The sequence below is a fragment of the Melopsittacus undulatus genome, chromosome 4 (assembly GCF_012275295.1).
Source record: "Melopsittacus undulatus isolate bMelUnd1 chromosome 4, bMelUnd1.mat.Z, whole genome shotgun sequence".
NCBI classification, from domain to species: Eukaryota; Metazoa; Chordata; class Aves; order Psittaciformes; family Psittaculidae; genus Melopsittacus; species Melopsittacus undulatus.
The window spans coordinates 36,617,385-36,635,491 of record NC_047530.1 but is presented as its reverse complement, the minus strand read 5'-3'; the positions used below and the strand labels follow the sequence as shown (position 1 = coordinate 36,635,491).

Below are 18,107 nucleotides of genomic sequence, written 5' to 3'. Positions count from 1 at the left end.
CTCTTCAATTTAACAAAGAGAAGATGAAGAGGTGCTCTGATTACAGGGCACAGGTTTCTCCACAGGAACAAAACACCAGGTGTAAAGAGCCTTGTAATCTAACCAAGAAAAGCAAACTATGAAACAACATCTGCAAAACAAAGCCAAATTATTCCCTATTACAAATCATGCCCACATGCAGCAGCAGAGCTGTTTTCCTTCTGCAACATCACCCCAAGTACTGGATTCCTCAAGTCCCCATACAATCTGTTCAGGAGAGGAAAATGTGCCACTGGGAGATATCACTGCAATAGGGCAAATGTAACTAAACAAAGATGCATAATCTGTGCTGTCCTGGAGGCGATTTTAGATATCTGTTGATCTATTGATTGTTTCTGTCTTTGATCTCTATGAATCCAAGAATGAATGGTTTTATCCCAGAGACAGAAGTCCCTGGTGCAGATACTCATTACCTAATTGTTTCTAGCATAGGAAAACCCTGAAAATGACTGCTGGGAGGAGGCATGAACAAGAGTCCTGAGAAGAAGCTAAGCTGCATGGATAACCCATGCTGCTAGACAGACACCCAGCTTTGCAGGCTGAAGGTTCATACGCTATCTGGAGCCTGGCTACAGGTCATTCAGGGATGCAGACACAGCAAGTGGGATTGGTCAAAGGGCACAGATGGTTCATAAAATTATTGCCTGCTGATAAAAATCTTTGTTGTCTTGTTAAAATCAAGATGTAAACTAGGATGAGGACAGCAAACAGCTCTTGTTTTTCAATGATAAGCAAGAGCTAACCAGAATGATTGCAGAGAAGTGCATTTTACATTAGCCCTACCTTAGTCCCTATCAGCCTCTTTCAGAAGCTCTCCTGAGATTCTGCAGAGTACCACCCACCCCTGATGGCCATAGGAGCCAGGCATGACCTTCCCACACCTTGCTGAGCTACTAATTCAGTCCTGATGCCAGCAAAGGAACTTCTGGTGCCTATTACCTACTGCTTTTCTACCTGTTGTGCTACTCCTGGTTTTGTTAGTGACAAAGCAAAAGCTGTATGGAGCTCTATGGCGGCTAGGTTAAGAGCTACTGAGACCTGGAAGCTCAGGCACATTTGTTCTCTGATGACAGATCCCAAGCATAGTCCTGTGGGTGAATGTGACTGGGGCTCAAAGCTTTTACTGCATATACAGAAGCACCCAAGGAAAAGAAGTAAAGAGTTCCCTAGCCCAGCAACTTTCACTGTCCTAGTGCTGGTCACTTGAGGGCAACTTCAGCCCCAAGTTCTGAAGAGTTGCTGTGTAAAGGTGACCAGTGGCATAAGACAGAGAAATATCAGCTCCTGTGCTTGAAAATATCCACATCCTATCTATCCTTGAGGAAGGGAACAGCTATTTGCAAGTACCAGGGCCTGGCTGGGCACTAATAATAATTGCCTGCCTGAAGGAATTCCACAACTTGGCTTTAGGAACAATTCCCGTTATTCCCAGGATCATCAGATTTTGTAAAAAAAACCCAGGAAAAAACAATATGAAGAACTTTAAATAAAATAATGATTAGCATTTCAGTTACCAAAAAAAAAAATATATATATAGAAAGGATTATATGCACTTACTGTGAGGGGCAGTGCCAACTTCACACAGGAAAAACGGTGGAGGAACATTATGCCATGGCATGCAACACTTGAGGAAGAGCCATCCTACTGGGATCTGTTGGCAAAGTATCCCAGTGTGGGCCGCAGTGGGGGAAGGCAGATTTGCTTTGAATTAATATGTTTATTTGGTTCTATTTGAGGCAGATGAGCTCTGGGATTTGTGGACTGAGTTGAGTAACACCATCCTACCCCAGGCCACAATGGCAAAAGCATCTTTCCATCTCAGTTTGCCAGCCCCAATCCATCCCCAGGTCACGCCAAGCAGCTGGCTCATGGTTAGGGAATACAAAACATAGCTTTTCCCTTCCAAACCTTCAGCATTAGTCTCCACTGGGCAGAGGGGGACTGGCTTGCTAGGAGGGTCTCAGGAATTCAACTTGCGCTCACCACATCAGCACAGACCTGGACAGAAGGCACTAGCAACCCTTAACCATTTGGTGGATCTTAATATGTTTGGCTGGAGCTTGCCCAGTTCCCAGGGATCTTCCTTGCCACAAGTTCTCTCACTGGTGTGGTTGTCCTAGCAGTAAGAGTGAGGATGGAAAATAGATGTGGTGGCTCCAAATGAGCAGACTGGAGAACTTTCTGTACCTCCACTGCTCAAAAGAGAGGCACTGAAGGGACAGAGGAGGTTGATATCTCAAGCACTATGTTCCAGAACAGCTGAAGTCCCAGAGCTTCACATTCACTCAGCCTTAGCCTCACTCAGCACAGCATTACTCACTTCCACTCATTCAGCCAGGCACATGGCAGCACAGATCTCTGCAAAGAGGCAGCGGTTTCTTCCTCTATAGCAACCACGTGCCAAGCAGCTGGTTTCCCTGTGCCTCATCTGTCAGAGCTGCTGACAGCTTTCCCCATGTCAGGCACAGCCTGTGGGGCAAAACCAGCATGCAGACTCCTAGGACACCTCTGCTTCTGGGCTGTGCTGGGGCACTCACCTCTGCAGTGTCAGGCTAACGGCAGCAGCAGCCATGGGAAAAGCAGTGGTCAAGGAGGTGGAGGGAGCAGTGTTCTCCTTCCAGGAGAATGGATCTATGTGCTCCTGCAGATCTGTACCAGACTGGTGTCTGAAAGGTCACCGGCTGAGAGACCTCAATCACCAGCACATGCAAAGTTTAATTCCTATACGTATGATATGCTAATCAAAATTAACAGATATTTGAGGTGAGACAGAGCTGTGCAGACAGACCAACCTGCACCTGCAACAGTAGATTGCTACCCAACAGACTACCCAACAAGCACTTGTAGCTGCCCTCTTCTGAGTTGCAGGTCAAGGACCTGGACTCCTCATAAGCCCCCAAGGAGACATACCAGGAGAACTGAGGGAGACCTGGCCCCTTACATTCTAGTGCTACACACTGCTGCAGGATCCAAATGACACCTGTATGACATCTAGCAAGGACATCCACACCTGCCACTGCACCTCTGTCTGTGTACAAACACTTTATTCTAAATCGGTTTGGCTACTGGTTGCACTCTGCTCTATATTTACTTCAGAGACAGGAGGCCAGAGTAGGTACAAAAGTGGTGTATTCCCTGGATATGACGGCTCTCCTGCCCAGTCCCAGCTGAACCTGCAAGGTGCCTGTTCCTTGCCCAGAGCAGGTGAGAGGTACCTCTCACCCTGCTGAGGGCAGCAGGCAGAAGACCAAGCTGGCAGGCTCCCAGCAACCACACAGATGAACGTGAGGACCTCTGGTTTCTGAATCAACCACATGGTTTTTTTAAGCCTGCAATTTCAGGACTAGGTACACAGAATCACAGTAACCAAGTCTAAATCACAGAGACCACGTGCTACACAGAACAGTACTGTTTTTCTAACCCACTGTATATAGAAAGCATTATTTCAATCTCTGATCACTTTTTATGATCTACAGTTCTCTGGGTAAGCAAAAGCTCATGGAATCCAGGTGGGTATACAGCTGTGGCTTCTCTTAGTGACCTAAGGCCAGGCACCCTCCTTGTGGCTGGAGGCAAAGGTGGCAAACTCTTCAAAGCACTTCTCTCCCTCAGCAGCAACACCTCAGTCTTTCCTGGATTTAGCTTCTATGAACCACTCTTCATCCAGCTGTTGACTTTGGCCAGATCACCAGTGAGCTGGGAAATGGTGTGTTTTGTGCTCGTGCAAAGGAAACACAGAGCCAAGTGCCACAGGAGCATTACTGGGTTTTCATGCAGCCTGCTTCACCTTCTCCCCAGCCAAAGCCTGACTGACCATAGCAGTGTGGATGGCCTGAGGCACTGTGGAGGCAGTGAATCCTGGACAGTGTGGTCAGCGGAGAGGGGTGCTAACCCTAGATAAGCAAGGGATGGTCAGATGAGAATTGCAGAGTAACTTTTGCAGCTGGAAACAAATCTGTGCCCCATAGAGCATGAGGAAGAGATGATAGAGACCACAGAGACCTAAGGAGTAATTCCCATGAGGGCAGTAACTGAGCGGGACAGCACTGGCCAAAATAAAGCTGAAACAAGCCGCCCTCAGAAACCACCTTCCCAGAGCTCAGACATCTCCATCCCAAGGCCTGAGCTCAACAAGCTCCATTTCTCCAAACATAACCAGTGGGATGCAACCGCTGCCTCCAGCCACCCGGAGAGGCAGCGAGGCTGGGAGCAGGGTCCCACGGAGGGGAGCTGCTGCAGCACGGGTAAGGCCACCCCAGCTCCTCCACCCTCCGCCTGCGCACGCAGCTCCAAGGCGAGGGCTCGGCCAGGACAGGGGCTGAGTCATGCTCAGCCCTGATAACCAGCCAGGACAACAGGCGGGTTCTCCCCTGGTTTTTAAACGCCGAACAATGCACTCGGTGTCTGTCTTGTCCGTCTGCCTGTCCCTTTGGCTAGACGCCCTCCCCACTTGGGGCCACTGGGACCAAAATCAGTGATTCACTTCCCCCTGTGTAATGCTCAGCAGTTGCTGATTTTCCACTAAAGCATCACAGAAGAATGGGCAGCCTCAACACCAGAGTCTGTGTCTACAGGGGAGAGAGAAGCAGCCAGCCTTGGAAGCAGCAAATTGACCGCAGACCAGAAACTTCCCCTTTCTTGGACTCCGCACAGGTTCCTCAGCAGGCAGACAGGATTCATGGCTCAGTCCGAGGGCCCCGGAGCACAAGAGAGGCATAGCTTAGACAGCACTCGAGTTTATTATCAATTAGCTCAAAAACATGCTGACAAGGATGACAGCTCTGTTAGGGCTCAGGGAGGAAGGGGGAAACCACACCATACAAGGCACCTGACTTCAAGCCCACCCACAATATGCCCATAATTCCTGTCTCAGTTTATCATCCGCTGAGCAGCAGACATAGCTCTGAAACCTGCCTGCTGCAGGCTTCCAAGTCTCTCCTGTGGCTGCCGTTAGCCCTGGTACCTCCATGCGAGCCAGGGACACAAGAAAGTCCAAAGCCCTGCTCTCCAGAGTTTGGTGGAAGGCAAGGGAAGCTCTCCTGCCCAGAAGAAGCGGTCACCTCCCTCTTCTGGGCAGGAGACCTTCCCAGCTGAACCAAGCAGGACCTGTGCACCATGAAGGCCACAGGAATGACCACTGCGTACTTTCATGCCCAGTTCACCTGCAGCCAGATCTCACGCCAAATGAGACACCAGACACCTGGACCATCACAGAGACATCAAGGTGAGTGGCAACCCTCCTGCTTACCATAACAGAGCTCATGCACCAAGGTGTCCCTTTGCATGTTCGCCTTGCAGTGCCACAGGCACAGCTCACACAGTCAGGTCATGGGGTGAACAGGAAGGGAGTAATCCAAATCCTTGCTTCACTGCAAGACCTAGGGAGCACCTGCAGGCAGAGGTGCCACTGACAACACCCCTTGCCTTGGGCACAGAAAGCACTGCCAAAGCGGGGCTGCACAAGACAGGACACAGCGTGCCAGGCTTCCTGCCCCACATGCGCACTCAGTGCTGCTGACACATGCCCAGGAGCCATGTCAGCCCAGCACCACTATCCCTTGCCACAGGTAGCACACGGCTTGTCACAGAGCCCACATGGCTCTTGGTTTGCCCTCTCTCCTATACCATCTTGCAGTGGTAACTTCTCCCTGCTCCACCTGACATACATGCCAGTGGCTGGCTGAGGTTTCTCTGCATATATCACTACAAACTGCAGAAACAGAAGCACAAGTCTGCGGCACAGTGAAGTCACGGAGTGTCTGCCCCATGTCACCAAGCTCAGTCCCTCCACCACCACCACCACCATGCTGGGTTCTTTCTTCTGCTAGCCCCCAGTGCAGTGCTGGTGCTGTAGGGACACCCGAGCTGGCTCCCAGCCTGCCATGTAGAGATCAGGGCAAAGAGGGAGAAGGAGATGAGCTGTGAACTCTATTTTTATCTGCTCAAGAGTTGCCAGACACTGCATAAGTGACCCTCTCTAAGCACACACACAGCTAACAGGTTCTTTTCAACCAGTCTCTGGGGGTCTAATTTGCTTCTTGGCCAAAGTGGTGCTCACACATCTCCACACAGCTCTTTGCTGACATTAAATGCCCTTCATGCCACCCATCACTCTGGGAGTGCTCTTCTTTGCTTTCATGTATGAGTGAGCAACTGACTCCCTGGAAGAAGTCCAGCTCTCCAAGCATGGGAACAACACCTGCCTGACCCAGCAAAGCTGCAGAAACATGCCCTGTGCAGGGCCATGACACCAGGCTGTCACCAGGAGCAGCAGATCATGCCCCTGGCTGGATCCATCAGACCTTAGTGCTGACCCATAAACTGTCCAGAACCGTGACCTCCAAATGGCAAGCATGATGAAGAGCTGTTTGCAATCTGCCTGTCTCCAGAGCTCAAATGCAGGCCAGTGCCTCCCAGGAAAATCAAAATGTAGCCTACAACCCCTCTGAGATTCCAGTGAAGCCAGCAGAGGAACCAAGCCAGGCTACTCAATTACAAATGCCACATCTGGGCCAAACTCTGCACACTCCATAGGCTAAAACAGGGATTTAGAGGGAGGCCAGGCGAGCTTCCACCCCCTGGCACAACCACCCAGGCTGGCCTGTGTTGTGTGCACTGAGTGGCAGGCGAGATGGGTGGCTGCATGGCCCTCCTCTCCCAGCACAGACGCATGCTCCTTCAGGCTGAAGCAGTGAGAACGCTGCTGCGGTTGGCTGCCCTGCCTGCTTGCAGGGGATGGTGTTCAGCAGCACGATCGGCAGTCACAGCACTGCTGGCAGACACAGTCGTACAGCTGCGCTCATGCCTGGGTGAGAAGAGACCCATTCAGATGTATCTTAACAGCTGCCACCGCATGAAGGTCTCCTTCAGTGCCAGCACCTCACTGCAGATGTTAACCCACAGCCACAGCTTTTACCCTGTTACAAAACCAGGCATGAGTAGCTGGCACAACTGGAGAGCTGGGACGTCCATTGTGCAATGTAATCACCCCACAGAGAGTTCAGCCACCATCACCAGCCACGGCAATACCTCTGCTGCTCCCCTCCTCCTTCCTGTGCTCCACAGCACAGTGAGCAGCAGGGCCCTGCCTGGCAGGGGAAGGGCCTGTATTTAGGGCAAAGGCAGGGATGAAGGACAGCACATCAACCTGCCCTTGTGCCCACAGGCACACCCAGCTCCCCAGCCCAAAGAGCCCTGTGTCTCCACAAGACACAAGCTGGGAGCTGAGGACCCAGTCCCTGTCTAATGAAACCTGCTGCAGAGGCATCAGCCAGTGAAAACCTCCCTGCCAGCTGTGTGGAGGTCACTCATCTGCCCCGTACAGCAGGGAGAAAACAAGCACTCTTGAGTTTCATCTCCATCTTGTTGACTAGAAACACCCCCTCCACCAGGCTGCCAGCTTCAAAGCCCTGAAAAAACACTTTAGCCTATTCATCCTCACACCCACATGCACCCTGGGGAGTGGGGGGAGCCAGCTGCCTGCCCCCCGCTTTACACGGGACACTGAGAGGACAGGCAAGCCTCTCTCATCCCAGGCGTGTGAATGAGGCGAAGAGCTTGCGGCTGCAGACGCACACAGAGGGCATGAGAATAACAGGGTGGAGAGGAGATGTGTGAGTCCTCTCATCTGGAGAAAGGGAGGCTTTTCATCTACAACACGAGGTGCTGGGAGGTCTCCCACTCACCCTGGGAACACTGTGGATCTAAGACATATCTTGAGCTAAAAGAATTGTTGAACACCCAGCAGGACTTGGCCTTTGGATCTATTGGCTTGATGTAGCTGGGTCACATCTCTCCATCTCCAGCCACATGCAGGATTCCCTCACCCACACTCAAGCCATGAGAGCTGTGTTGGGATGTGACATTTTTCTTCCCACTCTCAAAGTCACAGCCCTGCTGGGGATCAATGAGCATCCCAGTGATTTCTATGCTCTACTGTTCTGCACTGCCTCCATCCCTCCAGTCGCTCACTAGCCAGAAGACTAGAGCCTGGATAGGGACCAGGAGTGCTCTTGGCCACACATGCATGATGCCTGATAGAAAAGCCAGTGCTCCAGGAGTACCATGACCATGAATCTGCTCTCGCACCTCTCCCATGTGACCTTCAATATCCATGCCAGGGATCAGTAATGGAGGAGGCAGGTTTCATGGCACCCCCAGTGGGAAGGGGTCTGCAGCAGGCAGAAAGGCTGAACCTGCCTTGGCAGTTCCTGGGCCCCAGCTCCTCAGCAGTGCAGCTCCAAAGTGATGGAGAAGGCAGAGCTCCAGCGTCATTATCAACCTGTCATTAAATCCCTGGAAGAGTTTGGCACTTCACTGTTGTAGAAAGCCTTGAAGCTGAAAAATTAGCATGGCCACCCTGCCAAGGCTACAGGCAACCTAATACACCCTGTCTGCCCCCTCCAGATAGCCTCAGCCTCCAAGTATGCTCCCCATTCTTCAAGGCCAGCGTTTGGCTCAGTTTTGCAGATGTGGGTCTGTTAACCATTCCCTTCAGCTCCCACCCTCCCTCTTTTTGTAGTTCTCAGAATTCCTTCCAATTTGTCAAGATCTTTTCTGGCAACAAGGAATACCTTCACTCAGTGCAGGACCCCAGGGTGCAGAGGAGAAAAACCCATGAGACTCAGGTCTTTGGCCTTGAAGGTCCTAAGCACTGCCAGTCTCTCATAGGCAGCCACACTGCATTACTCTCTGGTGCCTAATTTGCTGTTCGCTCATACTCTGTAAAAACTCAGCCTCTCCTTCTTCCAGATTTCTTCCACCCATGGAGGACTGTTTCCCTTCGGCTGTAACAGATAATATTTTTCAAGCCTGAATCTCTTCTTAATTCCTGCCTATATGTCTAATTTCTGCAAGTCCCTGAAGAGAATCTTCACGGAAGTGAGACAAAAATGAGATGATGCAGACAGCTGGGTACCAATCCCATCCAGCACCAAGGACTCAGGGCACCATTTCTCAGGATGCTTCTGAAGAAAGGAGAAGAGAACAAACATCTCTTACATGAAGACTTCTGCATCCCCATTTCAACCATCTCAAATCAGCTTCAATTCACCCCCTTTGTCTTGCTAGCACTTGGTGATTTATGGGAAACACTCGAAACCAAAGAGAACAGCTTTGATTTTGTTCTAGTAACAGCTTAAACCAAATAAGGCAGCATACAGTCAGGTGTGAGAAACTGCAGCATAATCCATACACACAAGGGAGCTGAAAGCAGCCTGGATGACAATTCTAATTCAGGCATTAGGGAAAAACTCTCCAGCATTTGATCATGTGGCCTTAGTACTCTTCTAATATCATTCTTTTTTACACAACTGCTTTATAAATTGTATTGTCATAAATGTCTCAAATTATGTATGTATAGTATATAAAATAGGCTATAAACTGTATTTTCTGTACTACATAACCTACCACATGTACAATGCATTTGCCCTGCACCCTGCTCTCTTGCAGGCAGTATCAGACTACACCAACAGTAGCATTTTTCTTTCAGTTAGAAGGGATAGTGTATTTGAACGTTTTCTCCCAAATACTAGAGGCTGAATTGAGCTATAAGAATGGCTCCCAAGGAGGTGCAGAAGAACCAAGCCTAATGTAAAGACCATATTTGGAATTTAAAAGGAGTCTGAAAAGCCAGCTGTCCTCTTGCTGCTCTGAAGTGTATGCAACCCCCTAGAAAGTAAATACATAAAACACACAAACCAGAATGGTGCTGACAGCTTTAAAATACTAGAAAGTAGAGCAACTGTATCTGGTGCCAGGCTAGAGAAGGTCTATCATGTAACTTAAAAATAGAAGTATTTTTATATAAGAAAAATGACATTTATGCTCCTCTTGGGTAGCTTGAGTTTTTCCTCTAGGCTTCCCAGCCAGCTTGCCAAAGGCTTTCAACTGTGTCAAAGCAGGAGAGGGGCTGGGATCCGGAGCTTATGGAGATCTCATTGCCCTGAGAGGAATCTCTTCTCACATATTCTCACATGGCCTGGCACTAGATTTTTAGTTTCAATTTTTTAACAAGGGCTCAGATATCTACTGAAAGCTGGCTCTGGATCAAGGAACGCAAATGCTTGGCCACTGTGTGAAAACTACATTGCCAAAGGGAAGCACCTTAGAATGCTGCAATTAGGGCTTATCTGCACCGGGGAAATGCGTCATTCAGGTAACAAGCAGAAAGACCCCACAGTGGCAGAGGCAAGGCTGGCACCAGTGGTTTACCCCAGGAATTTAACATCACACACTGTGGATTTTCTGGGCTGGTTCTATCCCAAACAAAGTCTGCCACAGTCTATGCCATGGGAATGCACGTAAGCTGGGGAGTGCTTCTCAGCCAAGCTCAGCTTTTATTTTCGCTGCTGTTTGGGTAGGGGTAAATTGTAACCTTCGTAAGTGTAAAGTGAGCAACAGTTGTAAGTGAGCAGAAGAACAGGAGGTGTGTTCAGTAGGTATGTGGCTACTACAGACCCCCTCCTAGTACTATACACACCATGGACAAATAGCCCTGGACACTCAACAGCAACCCAAGTAAGGCAGTAAAAATCTCCCCCTTTTCTCATGAATATGGAAAAGTTCAAAGCTGGCAAGACAAGAGGCTCCAGATCCTGCTTTAACAATTAAGGCATATCCGTCTGTTTGAAGCAGCATGTTTAAGAATCAAGTGATCTCGCAATGAACTTTGGTTTCACCTACTAGTCCTCAGTGACAAGCTGATCGAGGTGATTTTGCCAAGACACAGTTCTCAATGTCATGTTTTTGGTGGCCACCTCAGTGTGGAGACTTTTAGGTTCAGTCATGGGCTCCACTCTCCTCTGCAAAGGACTGTGCTAGCCATGTGTCTGCCACCAGAACAGAAGCTGGCTTCAGCCCATTTTCAAAAGGGGGGAAATACACTTTCTTCATCTAGCAACCTCAGCCACACACCCAAGATCCTGCCTTCTGCTTGCTCCCTGCTATTCTCATCCTTCGCTTCCAGGAGAGAGAATAGACATTTTGGCAGAGCCTGCCTGCTGGCATGTGGTTCCTGGTGTCTCCGGGCCAGGAGCTCTTGCCACAACTCCTCAAGGGCTGTATATAGCCCTTCCTCTCATCAGGAAGGGAGGAGATGTCTCTTCTAGGGTGCTGAAGAGGAGTCTCTGAGATCAGGAGTCAATGGGGCAGGCATGTTGCAACTCAGCCTCTTCCTTTCCGTCCTGCAAACACCAGGCAACTCCCAGTAACTGCCTTGCCTAAACAGAGCCCTCTCAGAGGAAGCTCCCTGCCCTCAAGAGCTTAGCTGCATTAAGCTGTCTGCACAGTGTCTCAGCACCTTTTACCACAGCTATGTCCTTTTCCCTTGCCTGGGTTACTGGGAAAATGCATTGCAGGTCCCAGTCATTGCTTCTTTTCTGTGAAGAAGGATGCCTTGCTTCCTGGGACACACATCCCGTCTGTGCAGCACAGCTCTCGTTTCCATGCCAGTTACAGATGTATGTGTGGCACCCCTGCAGGGGGGCTCTTGTCAGGTGGCAGTGGCAGGACCCTCCTCTCACATTGCCTGGAATCAGAGGCAGTGGCTGTCCATCCCAATGGTGAGGGGCAGGGGCACAAATCTCTTCCACTCCCTGCTAGATAAACAGGAATTCTGCTGATACTCCAGCCTTAGGAAAACAAAGCTGTTTCCATTTAGCTCTGCTTCTGGACCGAGGTGCAGCTCCACCCGCACAATCATCATCGGGGCTTTGCTTCTCCGGGCAGAGACTGAGGCTGAGATCAAGAGGAGGGCGGATTTGCAGCTAGTCCATGCCAGGAGGGCTTCTAACACCCCCAGGTTTTTACTCTCCAGAGCACTCCCTGTTCCTAACAGCACAGTGCAGGGGCCTCCAGCTTCTGCAGCAGCTAACAAGTCCCCACAGGCTCCCTCAGACACCCAGCTCTAAACCTCTGCTGAACCATGGCCTGCTGAAGGAACTCGGGAAGTGGTACTCATTAGCCTGTGTTTCAAGGCATAAGTCCAAGCATCATCAGCTCTGCTATCATCAGAGTAATCCCAGAGATACCCTTCTCCTAGCCATGTCTTGCCCTGGGCAATGCTGACCTCAGGTAAGGCTGTGTATGCTGCCTTCTTCAGTCTCAGAAAGAGATGGTGAGCACCATATGGGCAAGGCAAGGATGCAGCGACTCTTCCCCAGTAGCTCTCCAGAGGCACTAATGGCTATGTGCAACACTGCAGCACTGACACCTGTGCTCAGCACAGCTGGTGTACACTCTGGCTGGGAAACACTGGCTGATGCCCACATGCACATCCTCCCGGGACTGCCAGCATGCCCAGAAATGGATCTATGACAGCTACATTGCAAATGCCCACATACCCATTTCCTAATCTCCACACCTGCCAGGTTCAAAATCCTCTCAATCTCAACTGGTACCAGCTGTGTATGACAAGTACAACCCTACTGTCAAAGTGCTGCTACTCCTCACCAAGGCCGAGGGTAGAAGATTGACAGACATTTGTCTTCTGCTGTCAGTCACGCTTCCTGGGCTCTCCCAGCAGGGAAGCCACAGAAGGCATCACAGCTTCTTCTTCCAGGTGTGAGCTCTGGAGAGCCTGAGCGTATGTACCAGAAACAGGACCATGGAGACAGGCACTGCCTAGTCATGCTTTTCACCAAGGCTTTATAGGCTCCTCCAGACTCCGAAAGACTTCATACCTGCAGATCAAGCTACTCTACACAGTGAAGACAGAGTCATTATAAGCAGCAAGTTCAACTAGCTGAGAAAGAGAAAACATTTTTAAGCAGACCTACCACTCAGGCAACTGGGGAATATTTTGGTCCAGGAAGTTCCTGAATAATCCAGGAGGCTGCTCTCCTAACTCTTTCTGAAGACTAACTTCAGAACACACTGAACCAAAATCAGCCCTGTCTCTACTTAGAGAGCAGGTCTCTGGGGAGGAGTCATGGGTTTTGTTCCATTTTCATATAGCTGTTCTACTGCATTAGAGCTTCTGATTGTTAGCTCCATACAAACACAAATAAAGCTAATATAAACATAAATAAGCAAAAGAAGAAAGTAAATGTACCCATGTGAGGATTCATTTCCTGCCTTGGTGCAACAAGATGAAGCTTAGGGTCTATAAGCTCCCACTCTTGCTCAATTCCCCCTTGTTAGCAATGTGAATGTGCAAGGAGGCTGGGGACTGGTTGCTCATCCTGAGTCTCATAGTCTTCTCACAACAACTGACCTGGAACCACCAGTGTCATCCATCCACCAAGACACCAAAGAGCTTCTTTTACCTTTTCCTTACCAACAAATGATATAAGAAGCCAGCTGCTGTGGGATCATGCTGAACTGACTAGAAAAAGTCAGTGTCCCATCAGAACAACCCATCCTTATGCAGGAGACCAAGGACTGAAAAACAGAAGCTGTTCCTTTCAGACTTGACACTGAACTGAACTCCAGTGAAGGTGACCCTGAGTTTGCAGTGCCCAAGAATCTATCCTCATACAAGCACATATGAGTAAGATCTACCTAGCTCTGGGAAGGCCAATATACTTCTTGCTTTTGCTGCTACAGTCCAACTGTTTGGAGAAACCCTGATGCAGAAGCATAGAAAGTACTTTAGTGGTGGCACAGAAATAGATGATGTTAGACAGAGGAGAGGCCAGGCTGGACAGGCCCTTGAATGACATGGTCTAATGGGAGATATCCTGCAGGGGGTTGGAATTAGATGATCTTAATGTCCTTTCCAACCCAAACTATTCTATGATTCTCTGGTTGTGTGTTGTAACTGCAAGAAGCAGGGTCCAAGTTCAGACAAGTCTAAGAGCATGTTTTCATGAGACGAATGACCAATCTAATATGTGGCTTCCTGCAAAAGGGGATTCTGCCCATCTCCTTCCCTCCACTGTTAGCCTTGCAATTCTGCCCAATTCTCCTGGTCCCCATGATTTTTCAATGAGCCAATTTAGCCCAATGGAGTGGCAGAAAGTTATCCTTAATTTTGCTGTGTGAACTGAGCCAACTCACTCAAGGGCCAGATGAGGACTAATGCCAGTGCACGGGAAGGAGTGGGAGGGCACGGCTAGGTGCACTAACAGCAAGAATGCACTTTGGCTGCAGATGTTCTCTCTTACAGGCTCCACAGCTAACCCAGAAGTTGGCAGGCTGAAGGGACCACTTCGAAATATTTGGGCAAGAACCCATTTAACAGCAGCAAGGTCATGCTAGTTGCACACAGTGTGTTATACGGGCCACAGACAAAACCAAAGCAGCTGAACTGTGTGAGAAAATACTCAGGGGCTGCAGCAAGGCATTTCAATGATGACCATTGCCAGGGCACACCAGCCTGCAAAGCAGGGCTGCTACACAGTGCCCAGGCAGGAAAGGCAGCAGCTTGAGACACAGTACCCAAAGGGGCGGTGAGAAATCCCTCTTGGAGACATGCACAGCAGCCTCGACAAACCCTTGAGGATGGGTCGAGAAAGTAGCCAGTAGTGGATGTGTCCTATGGTCCTACCTGAGGCCATTGCAAAGAATGGACGTCAAATGCTCTCGCTGAAGTGTGGGATAAGGCAATGTTCTATGGCTTCCACAGGGAGGGAACGAGGAAAGGCACGGCACAGTCCTTAATGGAGTCCTATTTCCCTGGGACAGCGCCAGAGGATTTGAGGTACTGCAGGCAGCTGGGCGTTCAGCAATCCCAGCTCAGTGACTGCTAGACACCGCGTCTGACTGTGCGGACAGGAATGCTCTGCCAGTGCGGGCACAGCCCGCTGTCCTCTGTGCACAGCCTGAGGTCATGTTCCTTACTGGGAAAGCCTTCAACAGGTGCTCTATCTCCAAGGGCACTGCTCTCTGTCCCCTGCAGCCCCTCCACACACCGTGGCACACAGGGGTAGGAGGAGGTCACTGCTGTGGGGAAACTCATCAGCAATGGCCGGGATTGCAGGCATGTGCTAGGGCTGCGTGCTTGCTTGGGCACCAAGCGCGTCTTAGGGCAGTGATGACAGGGGCCTGGCCACCTCTCCCTGCCAGCATCACCTCTGCCTTGACTGAATTTGGTTCCCATCAGATTATCTTTCATTTGGGCACTGAGGTATGCCAGCTTCAGTGAGCTACCTCGTGTCAGTCAATTCCCCATCAGTCATTTGAGCCCCCCCAAAATTGTAGATGGCTGAAAGTGTCTAGAAATGTCTCCAGCACATGAATTGCCTCTGCTTCAGAACAGACAGAAAGGCAACAGCTACTTTAGGTGCAATAGGCATGTTAAAATCAACTTCAGGAACAGAGAAAAACAAAGGCTGAATTGTTCTCTCCTCAGGCAGCTCTAAGTGGCACTGACAGAGAAAGTCAAAACAGCTCAGAAAAGGGAGAATGGAAGTTACCTCCAGGTTAGGCACCTGGAATTTGCTGTAATGTTTTCTTGACTATGACTGAGGGACTTCTGCTGGAAGCCACATATAAGTTCTCTGCTGTGGTGGCTACCAACAAAACCAGTCATTTTGGCCCAGCAACTGCACAAGCAGCAGCAAGAAAGACGTGGGCCTTTAGGGGTGGTGCATCCTAACACTTTGCTCCTATAGCCGTGGACCCTTATGGAACAGCAGAGATGATTTAAAAAAACACCCAAACAACCAAAACAAAGCCAAAACCAATCACCATGTGCAGGTTGTTGCACAGCAACAGGAACCATTCCCACCTCTCCATCTCCACTGAGCCATCAGCAAAGCAACAGTGCTTGGCAGTGCTTGCATGGAAAGGCACCTTTCCCACCTTTACTGCTTTCCTCAGCAGAACACCCACAGCTCCAGCAGGACTCCACAAAATCCAAAGTGTGGAGGAGTTGCAGCTTGGGTAAAAGAGCACCTCAGCATTGATCTGAGGCAGGTGGGCTGGAACCATAAGCTCTTCCTCACTCAAATGACCGGACAATGTCACCACTGTCATCCTGAGCTTAACACACACCTCGGACCTCCTGCGTTGGACCTCTGCAACCTCCATCAGCTGCATCTTTGATTTTGTACCCAATAAACAGGCATCTGCCAGGGTGGCACTGAAATATGGCACAGAAATATGGAATGAATGGCTCAATAACAGCTAGAGTCTGCCAGGAGACATCTCTGAGTATCTTCGCTTTGTTCATACCAGCACTCATAGCACAGATTAACAGCACCTCCGATATATGTTCCCTTCTGGAGGTACTACTATTGCTCTAAACACATCCTCTTGGGAAAGAGATTTAACCCGCACTTGTCCATCCACCCTGCTGCTACCAAATGGAGGCTCTTCACCAACTGGACATGGGAAAGCTGCTGAACTTCACAGTACTCTTTCTGCATGGGACCATTATGAGCCTGTCCCATTTCTGCATGTGCCTGGGGACCATAACACAGTGCTGGGGTCAAACCAAGTCCCTTGGAGGGACATCAAGACCCAACCACCTTACATCAGCTCCCACAGGCTAGGAAAGAGTCTCCCCCAGGAGCCAAAGTCTCACAAAGCAGAGGCTGTGGCCTGGCTGAGCATGGTGTTATCTGCTGTGAGCATCCTACCAGGAACCGGGTTTAACTTACACAGTCGGGACGTGCCGTGGGATGGGTGCCTGAGCCCCTTGCAGGGATGTATCCCTCCCTGCTGTGCTGGTCCTCCTCCGCAGGGAGCTCGCAAGGGGCTGGAAGGCAGCAGCGGCACCAGGTGGGTGGTACTCCTGCTCGGGAACAACTTCTTCACACCGGGAGCCCTGGAAGCCTGAGCGACAGGTACAGACCTGGGGTCGGCTGCAGGAGCCCTTGTTCTGGCATGGTGGGTCACAGACAGCTGAGGAGACACAGAAAGGCAGTTAGTGGTCATGGGGCTCAGCCCCATGGTGGTGGCACCCATCTGGGGCAGCACAAGAGTGGTTCCATCTCTTCTCTGCAGGGAGATGACCTTCAAAGTCAGGGTCTTACTGCTGCCATGGGTCCCTAACACAAGGTCACCTCCATCAGAGACTTCCTTCTGCTCCCACTTCTCTTCACTGGCCTCTGCAGAGCTCTTCCCAAGCAATACTCATTTCAGAAAGCTCAGAAACGAGTAGCATGGTCTGTAGATCACGTATGGCCTATTCCTGCCCATAGCACTCTGGGCAAGGACAGGATGTCAATCTCAAAGTAAGGTACTGAGAGTTACCTTTAGTCTGTTTCAGTGTCTGATTTGCATGATCCTTCTCCCCCCTACTGTGGCCTGTCCCCCTCAGAGCTTTCCAGCTCTCCCTCCAGAGCTGATTTTGGAGTCACTGAACTCAAATTCCTTCACAGCTATAGGGACTTACAGTTCATTAATTTTATGCCCAAATCACACTCTGAGCCTGTGTGTGTTCCTAATTACAGCACATCAGCTTCAGTTTGCACCCCGGCAGGAAAGTGCTATTAATTATACGCTGAACCCTAATACATCTCAAGTCAACAAATGCCAGATCCTGTTTACAGCCCAGACAGCAAGAGCCAGGAGGCCACAGCCTGCTCAGGTAGGACCAGGCTCACTGCTCCAAGCAAGACTAACAGAAAACGCACTGTAAAACAGTGTCATCCTTCAAAGAAGGAAAGGGCCGGCTGGCCAAAGGGTAATGACACCTTGTTCGACAACACAAGGTGGACATTAAACTTCAGCTGCGTGGGAACCCTGCGGATGGGTTGAAACATGCATCCACTGCTTCTGCTGAGGACCCCTTCCTCAGGACAGCCCCAGGAGGCTACGGGAGCATCCAACAGCCCACCATATTCACATGCGGCGCCTGGGCTTTCCTAGCCCATTTCTCCCTCTCTGGGTGTGCTCTCCATCCCCATGGGATCCAAGCACACCTGTGAGAAACACTGCCTCTAGACAACAAACACACAGAGAGCTCCAGCCTCATGTGCCATCCTGCTGTCACCAAGCAAAGGAAGTCCTTGTGTAGACTCTGAGGTCCTTTCACAGCAGTATCACCACCATAACCCTTCCCTCACTCCAAAACTGGACTGCCATCAGCTTTTCCTAACTAGATCAGGGATATGTTGGCTGGAATACTTAATTTGACTGTTATTACCATGTTAACACTCAGGAAGAGAGAGAGATCTCAA

General features: G+C 50.1%; 1 protein-coding gene across 3 annotated transcripts in view; it reads right to left on the bottom strand.

Annotated features, from left to right (window-relative positions):
- LTBP2 (latent transforming growth factor beta binding protein 2) overlaps positions 1–18,107 on the bottom strand; it is a 71,210-nt gene that overhangs the window by 40,376 nt on the left and 12,727 nt on the right. For all 3 annotated transcript variants that reach the window (XM_034061955.1, XM_034061956.1, XM_034061958.1), the window contains exon 3: positions 16,584–16,827. In XM_034061955.1, coding sequence (XP_033917846.1) covers positions 16,584–16,827 — 244 coding nt within the window. The remainder of the gene's footprint in view (positions 1–16,583; positions 16,828–18,107) is intronic.